The 12,860-nt window shown below is 43.0% G+C and overlaps 1 protein-coding gene across 3 annotated transcripts in view; it reads right to left on the bottom strand.

The window, feature by feature from the left end:
- Nucleotides 1-12,860, bottom strand: part of MRPS27 (mitochondrial ribosomal protein S27) — a 70,444-nt gene that overhangs the window by 44,666 nt on the left and 12,918 nt on the right. For 2 of the 3 annotated variants that reach the window (XM_084833506.1, XM_084833507.1), the window contains exons 3-4: nt 5,890-5,960; nt 2,074-2,132 (exon numbers count right to left, since the gene is read on the bottom strand). In XM_084833506.1, the coding sequence (XP_084689632.1) occupies nt 2,074-2,132; nt 5,890-5,960 (130 nt within the window). Of the gene's footprint in view, nt 1-2,073; nt 2,133-5,889; nt 5,961-8,606; nt 8,727-12,860 lie in introns of those variants that run through there. The other variant, XM_084833508.1, reaches the window with a different exon arrangement.

The raw sequence follows: 12,860 nt of genomic DNA, 5'->3' as shown, positions 1-12,860 counted from the left end.
CTGGTGCTGTTAGTGTGTGTGTGTGTGTGTGTGTGTGTGTGTTGGGAGAAAGCTGCTGGGGCTGCCATTGCCAATCCCTAGTCTACTGGAATGCCTAGCCAAAGGATTTTGAAACTCTAACTTCAAAATATGTATTTCTTTTCAAACCAAAAAGTATATTTTCACACTTACGTGTCTTACGATTTTTACTGTAACTTAAGAGGAAAACCAGATGTGATATTGTTTTGATTTTGACCCCACAGAGAGAATAGAAGAGATTTACGTTGGGGAAAGAGCATGGAACAAAAGGATTCACCCCGGAGAAATCCATTGTTGTGCGAGTGGACTTCCCCTCTTCTCGACTTTCTCCTCCTCGCCTCCCCACTGCAACCCCCATGCACTCCCCAAATCTCCTGCGGATGGTCCCCCAATCTTCTGGAACAGATTCTGAGGACATGGAGGCTGCAGTGAGAGGGGAAATCCCTCCCCATTCCACTGACGGAAGCCGCTGCATTGGCAAGGTGTGTTAACTGGATACCACACCATGTCCTGATCTTCAAAGTGGCCAGCTGGGGCTGCTAATGAGCAAGACAAAAATCACAGGAGATCTTAAGCAGAATAACTTGTTTGGCCCTCTTTTCAGACCATTTGGGGGAAAAACCACTCAGTGTTCTCCCAGCACACTTACAGAATGTTCAAATATAATAAAAGTCAGCTGTTCAAAAAGATGTGTACTCCAGCACATAGAGGGATGAATATACAACCTTGAAAGATTTAAATATTTAAAAGCGTAGTGTTGTGGCATTCACTACCACAAGGTGTAGCAATGGCCACTAGTTGTAGCTTCAAAAGGGGGACTAAACAAATTATGGAGAACAAGTCTGTCAATTGCTATTTAGCATGAAGGCTAAGTAGCATGAAAGTACAGAAGCTGTCATGTACAAAGGCTAGGAACAGACATCACTTTTATACTCTGCTTATGAACTTTCTAGATATATTGGATTGCCTGATGTTCAGAATAGAAGGCTGAACTAGATAAATCGTGGTCTGGATGGCCAAACTATCAGGAATACTGTAGCAGCAGATTTCCTGTAGCAACAGGAAGTTGCATTAGATGACCTTTGAGGAAACTTCTAACTCTATGATTCTACGATCTGATCCAGCAAAGCAATTATTATGTTAATTTGCTACCGTGAGGTGGTAGTTTTACTGGTGTTTGGCTTAAAGGGCTAACATGATGTATTTTACCTAGCAAGCTATTAGGATTCTCTGCTGTTTAATTTTATTGCTGTTTTTGGTTTTTGGTTTGTGTGTGTGTGTGTGTGTGTGTGTTTGCTGCTGTTTTTAGCTTATTAATGTGTTTTAATTATTAATTATTGTTTTTATATTTTGTATGCCGTTTTGAGCAACTCGGTTTTGGAGGGGAAAAGTAGGGTAAAAAATCCTTAAATAAATAAACTAACTAACTAATTGCAGGAAATACAAGCCTTTCAGTGGGCTTAAATGTACCAGATTCTTTTAAAAGAATGTTGAACTACCTTTGTTAGTGGTCACCAACTATTTTTACAACTAAGCCCATACATGAGTTCCAATACTGTAGAATGAAAAAGAGTTTGACCAAGGGACCATTCAAAAGTGACATTTCAACCGTGGAATCAGTCCTTGGCCTTTAAGTATGCCATTTCTCTTCGTATCATGGTTCCCTTTTGGGAAAATAGGAACAGCAATGGTCTACCTTGCAGCAGTGTTGTCAGGACAAAATAAAATAAAATAAAATAAAGCACTCTGTACATTTGGGGTTGGATCCAGATTTATGCTAGATAAACTCCACTGGTGGAAGTGGACTTTGCTGCCTCCCCCTTCCATGGTAGCCCCTCCAGCCCCCTGAAAATGCTACACAGAATCAGGAGACCCTGGTAAATGAGTGCATTTGTGGGTCTTTGGTCACCAATAGCATCCAGGTTGATAATCTCCAATATATTTGAAAGCAACACTTAACCAATCCTGAGCAGGAGCGGGAAGCAGAGATGTATTGAATATTCATTACTTCTTGAGCTCATAAATAGAAATTATGAAAACAATAACATTGCTTACTTGTAAAGATAATATTCAGCTTGATCCACTTGCTCCCGCGAAGAAATATTGTCTACAAACTAAGGGAGAAAAGGCCTTAGAGATGACCAGGTCATAATGCACAACAGAATCCAAGAAGTTATGCATGAAACATTCACAGCTTTAATTCATTTTTTAAAAAAATTACCAACAACCAAAGTTCGTTAAAATTATTTAGTAACAGGATGTTTTGCATGCATTAGTCAAGAAGTGACCATTCCACAGATCGGTGTACAGTGAACTGGTATTTTGAATGGTTCAACAAGTCTCCTACTTATGCTTGAATATATCTGCGTTCAATATACATGTCCACAGAACTGCCAGTTAACTGGATCATTGAAAGTCTTTGAAATATGGGCTGGACACAAACCCATTCAGTCACAATTGGGGCATATATTGAACCTTTCATGAACCAGTTTTAATTTGCATACAGATTGACAGGACACTTTCAGTTGACTAGCAGTGAGTGCGTTCAAGAGTACCAAGACACTGTAGTATGACTGTGCCTGAAAGCAAGCACTGAATTCGACAGCAGACACGGAACAAGTGGGAGCTACAGCAAACTACTTCAGGGAAGAGTGCTCCTGCTGTTCAGGGTTACAGCCAGCCAGTCAAGCCCTCTTCCAGTTCTCCACTCCATTTCCCCCTTCCATCTAGTTATCTGGGTCCCCCCGCCCCCCAACAGTCAGTAAGTATTCTATTGGTACTGAGCAAGCTTAGATTTCACTGGACTATTTTTTGGATTCCCCACTTTAAGTTCCCCCCAAATATATTTTTGTACTTCTGCTGATACGTCCCTTTGCATGTAGCTGTTGCTGGCTTGGCTACACAGACAACAAATTATTTAATAGGAATAAGAATACAGGATGATTTTATATCCCTGAATCTCAGCTTTCCTTTCTTTTTCTTTTTTAAACGCTTGTAAGGCTGTGAAAATAGGCTTACAATATGGAAACCATAGCTGGCAAAATCTAAGGAGACGGAGGGAGTGTGAGTACTAGTGGTTACAGGGTACTTCTGCATAGCTCCTTTGACCTTTCCTCAAGCAAAAGTAAAAACAAAATATGTAAAATAAAAAAAACAAACAAAACGTGCTTAATTTGTATAATTTATTCAAGCTACAGAACTCAGCTTTTGTTACCTTGGTGCAGTTATATTTTTTAATGCAAAGTACGTTAGAAACTATCAAGGGCTTCATTTATATTGAGGCGACTGCTCATGCACTCATGGATCATTTCCTTCTCAGGGGGGCTGTTCACACAACACGCTAACTCACACTCTGTGGTTGAGTGTGGGTTGTTTTGAACCATAGGTTGTGTGTTGAACCGTGGGTTAGCATGTTGTCTGAATGCAGCCAGGGTGGCTTGTTAACCATGCAGTGTGGCTTATTTTCTTGAACAAGCCACCTTGAGAACCCATGGTTTGTTGTTGAGTTGTTCCGAGTGGTCAACAAGCCACACTGTATGGTTAACAAGCCAGCATGGCTGCATTCAGACAACACAATAACTCACCCTGTGGAAAACCTGTTGCTTTCAGACAACATGTTAACCCACGGTTGAGCAAACAACCCACAGTTCAACAAACAACCCACACTCAACCACTGAATGTGGGCTAGCGTGTTGTGCGAACAGCCCCCAGTGTCTGCAACATTCCCCTTTTCTTTGACACAGACAAGAGTGAAAAGCTGGGACAGCTAGAAGGGGCTGAAGTATCCAAGATCATGGTAGGGTGTAAGATTCAAAACCTGGGAGCGCCTGAACTTTTAAAGCTCTACCAGGTGTAGCTTCTACTATAGTCCTTCAGCACTATGATGATAAAAAATAATATGTGACAAAACTCCACCTTTTTTGCAACTCTTGAGGAAATAGGAGTCTTTCCAAGGATGCCTGTTTCAGCATGGAAGGACACAGCATACAAAGGATACAAAGGATTGTTCCTCAGGTCAAGGAGGCAAAAGCAGATGCCCTCAGCAACTTGTGGCCCTCCAGATGTTTTGGCCTACAACTCCCATCATCCCTCACCATTGGCTATGCTCCCTAGGGCTGATAGGACTAGGCCAAAACACCTGGAGGGCCACAAGCTGCCCACCCCGCCCTACTGTGTGGGAGCCAGAACAGGGCAAACCTGACATTAGATAAGGTGATGGTCTCTTTCTTTCCAGGGTCATCCAGAACACAGTAAAGTAAGCAAGACAGCGGCCCCCAGCCATCGTACTTCACAAGACCTATCCGTTGAGATCGTCAGTCTCAAAGGATCCCAGAAGAAGTTCGTGGGTGAGTAAAATCAGCACCAAGTTAGCTCTGCTCCCTAGCCAATGATCTCTTGGTAGGTAGGTGGACCCCTATTTATTTCACAGCATCTGTCAGTGGCAGGGTAATCTCCACCTGCTCTCAAGTCCCTGGGTATTACTGAAGAACGACTGTCCCTCTTGTCAGCTTTGGGACTTAAGGGCATATGTCTAATTCTACATGAAAGCACAATATTGAACTACATAGAATTACCACTGAACTGGAAGAAGTCAAACAGGGGGGAGCTGCTTTCTCGTTGACATGATATTAGAATTAGAGGACACTCAATTAAATAAACAAACGGCATGTTCTGTTTTTATTTTTAACTAGATACTTTTTCACACAACATTCGGTTGACCTATGGAACTTTCTTCCACCCAATTTCCTTATGGCCACCAATATAAGCAATTAAAAAGGGGGAGGGGGCAAACATTTACTGAAGATAAGAATATCAACAACTGTCCAGGTAGTCAACCTGGTGCCCTCCAGGTGTTTTAGACTACAACTCTCACAGTCCCTAGTCATATCGACTGGGGATTACAGAACCTGTAGCCCAAAACATCTGGAGAGCATCAGTTTACTAACCCCTGATATAGTCAAGATGCCCTTCAAGGGGAAAGTTCCATAGGTCAGTGGTAGAGCACATGCTAAATTCTATCCCTGGCATCTTCAATTAAAAGAATAAGGTACCAGGTGATGTGAAAGATTCTTCATAAAATCCTGGAGAATCGCTGCCAGACAATTCTGGGTTACATGGAAAAATTGCCTGACCCAATATAAGGCAGCTTCCTATATTCCTGTTATAGTATCCCAGGGTACCTATTCTAAAACGTAGGATATCCCACAATTTTAACCTGCCAGAGGCTGGGATTGAAAGATAGGCAATAGAGTACTCTATTAGGCTACTATGTTGTTAAGCTATTAGTTGGATAGTGCCTAGTACACTTTTAGACACTATAAATAATAAACAACCATAAATATCCTCCTGCATTCACATCTGGCTACTGCAAGAACATCTGGTCCAATAAGGCTACGATGATCCTTCTCAGGCTGTTTATCTCTTGAAAAAAATCCAATTTAGCAGATTGCCTTGATGTGATATTGACACACATGTGACCCCTTCATGCCAGCAATAGTTTATTGACACTTTGGAACTCAGATTCTTATCTGTAGGCCTGAGGGAATTAGAAAGTGGAGCTTGTTCTACAAAGCATTTATGCTATGTCCAAGGAAGGTCAGCTCAATAGTGGGACGAATAATATAGATTAAAAAATAATAACAAAGCCTGAGACTAGAGATTAGAGAGAAGGCAAATTTATACCAAGGCAAATCATCTCAACTGATCTGCACAGGGCCTTCGGTGACTATCATTGTGCCCTCAGCAAAATGCTCATCCAGTGTCTGTCTAAAGCAATAACATACATTTAGCAATAGAGCAAAAATGTTGCAGTTAAAAATCTCTGTCCAGGGATGGCTTTTGTTTTATCCAAACTGAAGTTTGTGTTCTTACCTGAGATATAGTTAAAGAGCTGACCGGAAGCTTTCTTTCATAAGTTCTGTCCATCAAGTTGGCCAAATCAGCTGTAGAAATAAAATAAAAAGCTTCAGTTCTCACTAATTAATGGTTCCTGGGGGGTGGGGGTATGGATACAAAGGAGTGAAAGCAAAGTTATTCTGCAATCTGGACTAAGAGACAAATAAAACACTTAAATTAAGGCTCCATTTTTATTTGCAAGGGAAACGCAATATTCTCCTCATACCAGCTATACAAAAGCAAGTACCAATGTCTCCCAAGGAGCAGTGAAGTAGCAAACAGAAGCTCATCTGCCTTCCTACCGCCACAGTTCACCCTACCAGTGTTCCCCTACTGCCATGTCACCCAGGCCATGGAAATGAAGCATGGAGCTATATCAACTATAATTATGACTTTTAGTTTGGCTACAGACTCAAATATGTATGTTTCCAAATTAGCAGGATAAAACTTGAACCACCTCTAATTTGCATAATTTATTCCAAATGCAGAATCTGACATTTTTGTATTACTGAACTTCAGACCCCCTTAGACAGTAAGTCATAGCAGAGCTTCTAATCATACCAACCTTTTGTGCATAACATTACTTTATTTGGTACTATGATTGCTTGAAGATTTCATTCAATCCACATTGTGAAGTGAACTGACCAGATTCCCACTACCCAGACTAATACATGGCCTGGAATGCAGTTATCCATTTCGTGAAACAGTCCTTGGTTCAAAAAAATGTACTAAAATACACATTAAAATATGTATTTATGTTAAAATGCATACAACATGTATATTTAGGGTAAAACTAGCAGAATAATGCATATTTTGAGAAAGATTTATCCAAATTTATCCAGAGTCAGGATGGAACTTATGAATAAACATATGTGCAACTGACACAGATCAGTAATAGACTGATCCGTCCATCCTTGATTCTGACTTCTTTGCCTCACAAGGACATGCCAGAGAAACAACCCTAGAACAAACCACGGTTCTTTCTCTGGTTTATTGAGGGAAAGACAAGCCATAGGTACAGAAGCAGTGCTAAATAGCCCAGGGACAGAGCATCCATGGGTTGTTTAGCTACTCCTGTTTGCCAGCGGGCTGCCCTGTTCATGACAACCCACAATTAAAAAACAAAGTGAGTTATCATGATGTGCAAACTGGGTCACGGAGTCTGGAAATCTTTGCCAGAGTTTTTGTCCCAGCATAAAGTGTGTTCTACTGACACAGATTCATCAACCACATCATGAACACCTCCATTTAAAAAAAAAGGGGGGGGTGGAAGAGAGCTAATTAATGCTTTAAAATTAGGGAGCAGAAATCAGATTAAGTGACAGTGTAACAATACTGCAACAGGAGAATCCAACTAAAGTCACATTTGAGCAAGCGCACTTGCGCAATCAGTTGCACACTGCATTTGCACAACAAGTTGTGCAATCAGTTGCACATGACTCTTGTGCAAGCATAATGCACAACTGCTTGCACAAAGGAAATAGTCAGTGGAGATCCACTAGCACTATTCGAGGTTACAGGATGACACTGTTGGATACTGTCCTATGTCATTTAACATCTATTTGAGGGAGTTTATCATGAGGTGTTACCAGTAGGGGAAAGACTCCTTATTTCTCCTTTTTGTCAGATCCATATGTAACAATTAGATCCTTTAGTGCCAGTCTGGAAGGATGTGGGTGAATAAACTGAAAGTCAATTCAGATAACATAGAGCAGCTTATTATTGGGGTCTGAGTAATCTACAAAATAGCAGATCTGTCTTGGAGTCACACCCCATTGAAAGATAATGTCTGCAGCATGGAAATCTTCCTGGATCTGACTCTACTTCTGAATGGTCATGTGGCGGCTGAGGCCAAGAAAGCATTTCACCAGCTTTGGCTCTTGTGCAACTTGCACCGCTTTCTGAATCACAAGGACTCTGCTATCTATTACATGCCTTGGCTATTGTAATTTGTACTGCATGGAGCAACGCTTGAAGAAAGAAACTTCAGCTGGCCCAGAATATAGTGACTTATTTGTTGTCCGGGGCTGCAATTCAGAGAGCAAAGCAGACCAATTTTATAAGAGTTCTACTAAGTTCCAGTTTGTTTTTAAGCCAAATCAAAGGTGATGGTTCTGCTCTTTAAAGCCTAAACAACCTGGTTTGGGGATATTTGAGGAGCCATCTTCTCCCATATGAACCCACTGAGATTTAAGAACTAGTAATTACAGTTACATTTATATCCTACCTTTTTTTCTCCTTAAGGAACTCAAGGTGGCGTACATAATCCTCCTCCTCCTCTCCATTTTATCCTCACAACAACAACAACCCTGTGAGGTAGGTTGGACTGTGAGTCTGTGACTGGCCCAAAGTCACCCAGTGAGCTTCCACGGCCAAGTGGGGACTAGAACCCAGATCTCCCGACCCCCAGTCCAACACTCTAGCCACTACACCACACTGGTGTAATGAGCCCCTGTTGTAAGTCTACCACTGAGAAAGGTAAGATTTGTTTATTTATTACATTTATACCCCACCTTTCCCTCCAAGGAGCTCAAAGTGGCATACACGATCCTCATCCTCTCCATTTTATGCCCACAACAACCCATGATGGGTTAGCGTGTCATCTGTGAACTGTTTTTCCCACCCATGGTGATTTGTTTCCCCCCAAACAACCCACCCTGAGAACCCACGGACTGCAGCAGGGTTTGTTTTACCTTCAGTGAGTTAGTGTGTCATCTGTTGTGGTGTTGTGGGCCATGGATATCGCCTACAGAGCTGCTCGGCAAGAGCGGCCAGAAACGCCGCTGCCGCTCTGCTCCTCTCAAGCAATCTCTGTTCCCGAGATCTGGCTAGCAACAAATCCTGCTGCCAGCAGCGCTCCCTCCCCTTCACCACCCAACTCCTCCCTCCCCCATCTTTCAGTGATGCTCTCTGTAAAGTTGCTTTCGCTTGCATGAGTGTGTAATAGGCGGAGTGACCTTGAGCAAAGTTGTTTTCCTACCACATTCAGCTGTGTCTCTGACTCCAAAGCATCCCCCACCATTCTGCACAGTTCCCAAACAATTCCACCTGCAGTTAAATACTCACTTTTCCATGGAAAAGCAAAGTCACACAATTATCCAGTAATGCATCTTGCGCCTTCCCATAAGGGGAATCTGTATATTAAATTTCATCCCATTCCTGCAAACTGTCAAGGACTTGGAGGCCCCCACCCCTTTTGGGTGCAATGTTCCAACCATGTAAGCAACCCTCCTTCCCAGTCAGGCAACCCCTTCCCAAATTATCAGATGCTTCTTCCCCTCCCTACAACCCATGAGACTGAACCTCCCCGCAACCAACTTTTCACCACCACAGTCAGTCCCCAAGCTAGCCATCCAAAGCCCCGCCCAACCCAGAACTGATGCCAAAGAGTGCCTTAGTAGATTCAAGGCTGTATTAAGCAAGCCAAATAAGCTGCTTTGTACGCCAATAAATTTTTTCTTTTTATTCTGTGCTGCTGGTTTGCTGCTGGTAAGGGGGGAGCCATCAAAGGCTTGGAAATGGGGGCGGGGGGCGGGTAAGGAATAAGCAATAAGGAGCGGAGAAGAGGGGGTAGGAGTGAGAAGGGAAGCAAAGCAAACAGTTTGTTTCAGCTGTGGTTAAATCCTCACTTTTCCATGAAAAAAGCAAATTTGTGCTATTATCTAATGTTGCTGGTGAGGGGGGATCCATCAAAGGCTTGGAAACTGGGGTGGCAGGCAAGGAATAAGGAATGGGGAAGAGGGGGTAGGAGTGGGAAGGGAAACAAATGGGGCAGCGGGTAAGGATTGACATGGGGCTTAGAACAGGGGCCGGGGTGGGACTGGCAGAAGAAGATGCCCCTAGTGCAAATCAGTGACAGGTTGCTGAGGGAGCGGCAGTGAGAGCGAGAGGGATGGAGGGATATGCTTTTCATTGCAAGGAAGCTGGGATACCTGGCCAGCTGGGTGGAAGGCCTACAGGAGGAGGAGGGGCGGGGGGAGGAATAAACTGCACTGTGTAGCTTACTTGCCTGATCGTCTGATGGGAAAACAGTAGGTTGTTTGCAAAACAACCTACTCTGCATAGCTTATCACCCACCATGGGTTAGTATGACATATGAACAGGTCCAGCAGCTGGTCCAAAGTCACCCAGTGAATTCATGGCCAAGTGGGGGCTTGAACTCGGGTCTCCTGAGTCCTAGTCCAACACTCTAACCATTACACCACATTGCCATCTAATAGAAATAGTGTCTTCTCCGTTGTTGGCTCCTGTCTTTTGGAACTCCCTTCGGAGAGAACCCCATGAAATACCTTTGACTCTTTTAGAAGAGTGGTAAAAGCTTTTTGGGAGGTCAAGTATTTTAAATTGTTGATCTCCGGCTGTTTGTGCTTATATAGTCTCCCACTGGTTTTAAAATGTTTTTTATTGCAGTGGTTCCTATGGCTGTATTATTTTATTGAATTCACTGTTTTGACTTTTTTGTTTGCTGCTTTGGGAATTGTAAAGTTGAAAAGCAGCTTATAAATAGAAATAATAAACAAACAAAACAGCATGCCTACTAAAAGACAACCTAGCCGAGATATACAGATATATGAGCTCACAAACAATTTTACCAGCTTGCAAGTCCAAACACAGCTGTGTGCAGAGGTTTTGTGGCAAGCTATTTGCCTAGCTTAGAAGGTATTATTACTCACCTGACCTTATTCATATTTCCTCAGAAGTCCCACTGAGCCTTATTTGTTTTGTTCTTACTTAGGGATAGGCAAATCTGCCTATTTCCAATCTGTGTTACTTCCACATGTTTTATTCACTCCACTCCTGCACTGATCTGCAAACTTTTAAGAAATCCTCTCCAAACGTAAATGTGTTTTTTTTCTCAAAACACTTTCTCTGCCGAGAGCTGTGTTGCAACATTCAGTGTTTGAATAGCCCTTTTTAAGTCAGTGGAACTGCACAGGAGAAAGTGGTCAATTTTTGTCTGATATATACAACCGTCTATCAACCAAAGAAAATCCTAACTAATTTTAAATTCAGATTGGCATCTATCCAGCAACTAAGTATTACGTTCCAAAATAATGAGATCTAGGATTGTCCATTGCCGGAATTCACCTTAAAACTGTCCATGGAGATTAAAATTCCTGTTCTCTACAAACGGATGGCTCAAGGGACTGGTAACAAGAGATAAAGCTTTTCACCTCCCCAAAATTGCTGGTTTATATCTCATTCAGGTCACCACCAATCAATAAAGGGTTGTCATAAATAGCTGCTTGGTAGCCTCTTGGAAATAAATCAGTTTGGTTTCTAATGGAAAATACAAACACCACCAGGACAAAAGAGTAGTTGGCAGGTAGGCTCTGTAAGGATGTTAACAGTCAGTGGGAATGTAGAAAAATTATAATGTGCATACAAATAAACTCTCCTATGGTACTCCACATCACTGTAAAGTAGTAAACTTCTCCTATCTTTTAAGGAGACCCATTGACCCAATTGCACCTGAATGCCCTCTCCAGGACTGTAGAACCCACTTTGCTCCTTGGTATACTGGGGAGCTGTGGGCAATGAAACAGGCCAGATGTCAGCTAGAGTGCAAATGGCAGAAGGCTCAAAGTGAAGATGACCGCACACACTTTAGAGCACACGACTGTGCCTACTGCATGGTGGTGTGGGCAGCAAAGAAGGTTTATTTTGCTGCCTCCATTGCGTCTTTGAATAGCTGTCCAGTAGAGCTCTTTCCAGTTTAATTCAGGGATTGTATCCTCTCCAATGAATGGAGCTGCGGACCCCCCAAGGACCTGCTGTGACCCTTTTGCATCACAGTTGGAGGACAAAATCACTGGGCTCCATGGCAAACTTGATGTGGTTGCAGCTCCAGTAGAGGTGTCTGACGCTATCATCTGCCCAATTTTGTGGGAAAATTTTCAGTTGCTGCAGCCTGATGGCATGGACAACGTGCTTGTAGCAGTGAGACTGAGCAAGTGCCCTCTCGATCTTTGCCCTTCCTGGATAATAAGAGGGGTGGGTCCAGGAAGTGGTAAATGCATCTCTATGTGATGGGGTGGTTCCTGCTGCCCTTAAGGAGACAGTTATATAGCCACTCCTGAAGAAACACATTCTGAACCCAATGGCATTGGACAGCTCCCTCCCAGGTGCGAATATCCCTTTCTTGGAGAAGGAGAAGGTACTTGACAGGGTCATGGTGGGGCAACTGCAGGTGCTCTTGGAAGATACTGATTATATAGACACATTTCAAACTCTGCTTCGGCCTGGTTACAGGTCCAAATCAGCCTTGGTCACCCTGATGAATAACTTTTATTGAGAGAGGGATAGAGACAGTTGTTGTTGTTCAGTCGTGTCCGACTCTTCGTGACCCCATGGACCATAACACGCCAGGCCTTCCTGTCCTGCGCTCTCTCCCGGAGTGTGCTCAAGTTCATATTCATTGCATCCGTGATGCTATCTAGCCATCTCATCCTCTGCCGTCCCCTTCTCCTTTTGCCTTCAGTCTTTCCCAGCATCAGGGTCTTTTCCAGAGAGTTTTCTCTTCGCATTAGGTGGCAAAAATATTTCAGCTTCAGGATCTGTCCTTCCAATGAGCACTCAGAGTTGATTTCCTTTAGGACTGACTGATTTGACCTCCTTGCAGTCCAGGGGACTCGTAAGAGTCTTCTCCAGCACCACAGTTCGAAAGCATCAATTCTTCGGCGCTCAGCCTTCCTTATATTCCAGCTCTTGCAGCCATACATTACTACTGGGAAAACCATAGCTTTGATTAGACGGACCTTTGTCAGCAAGGTGATGTCTCTGCTTCTTACTATGCTGTCTAGGTTTGCCATAGCTTTCCTCCCAAGGAGCAAGCAACTTTTAATTTCATGGCTACAGTCACCGTCTGCAGTGATCTTGTAGCCCAAGAAAGTAAAATCTGTCACTGCTTCTATTTCTTCCCCTTCTATACGCCAGGAAGTGATGGG

This window comes from Heloderma suspectum, chromosome 2, assembly GCF_057233095.1.
Source record: "Heloderma suspectum isolate Gila_16-S chromosome 2, 16-S_ref, whole genome shotgun sequence".
In the NCBI taxonomy this organism is placed as follows: Eukaryota; Metazoa; Chordata; class Lepidosauria; order Squamata; family Helodermatidae; genus Heloderma; species Heloderma suspectum.
The sequence above is the reverse complement of the archived record's forward strand: the minus strand, read 5'-3'. Positions and strand labels throughout refer to the sequence as shown.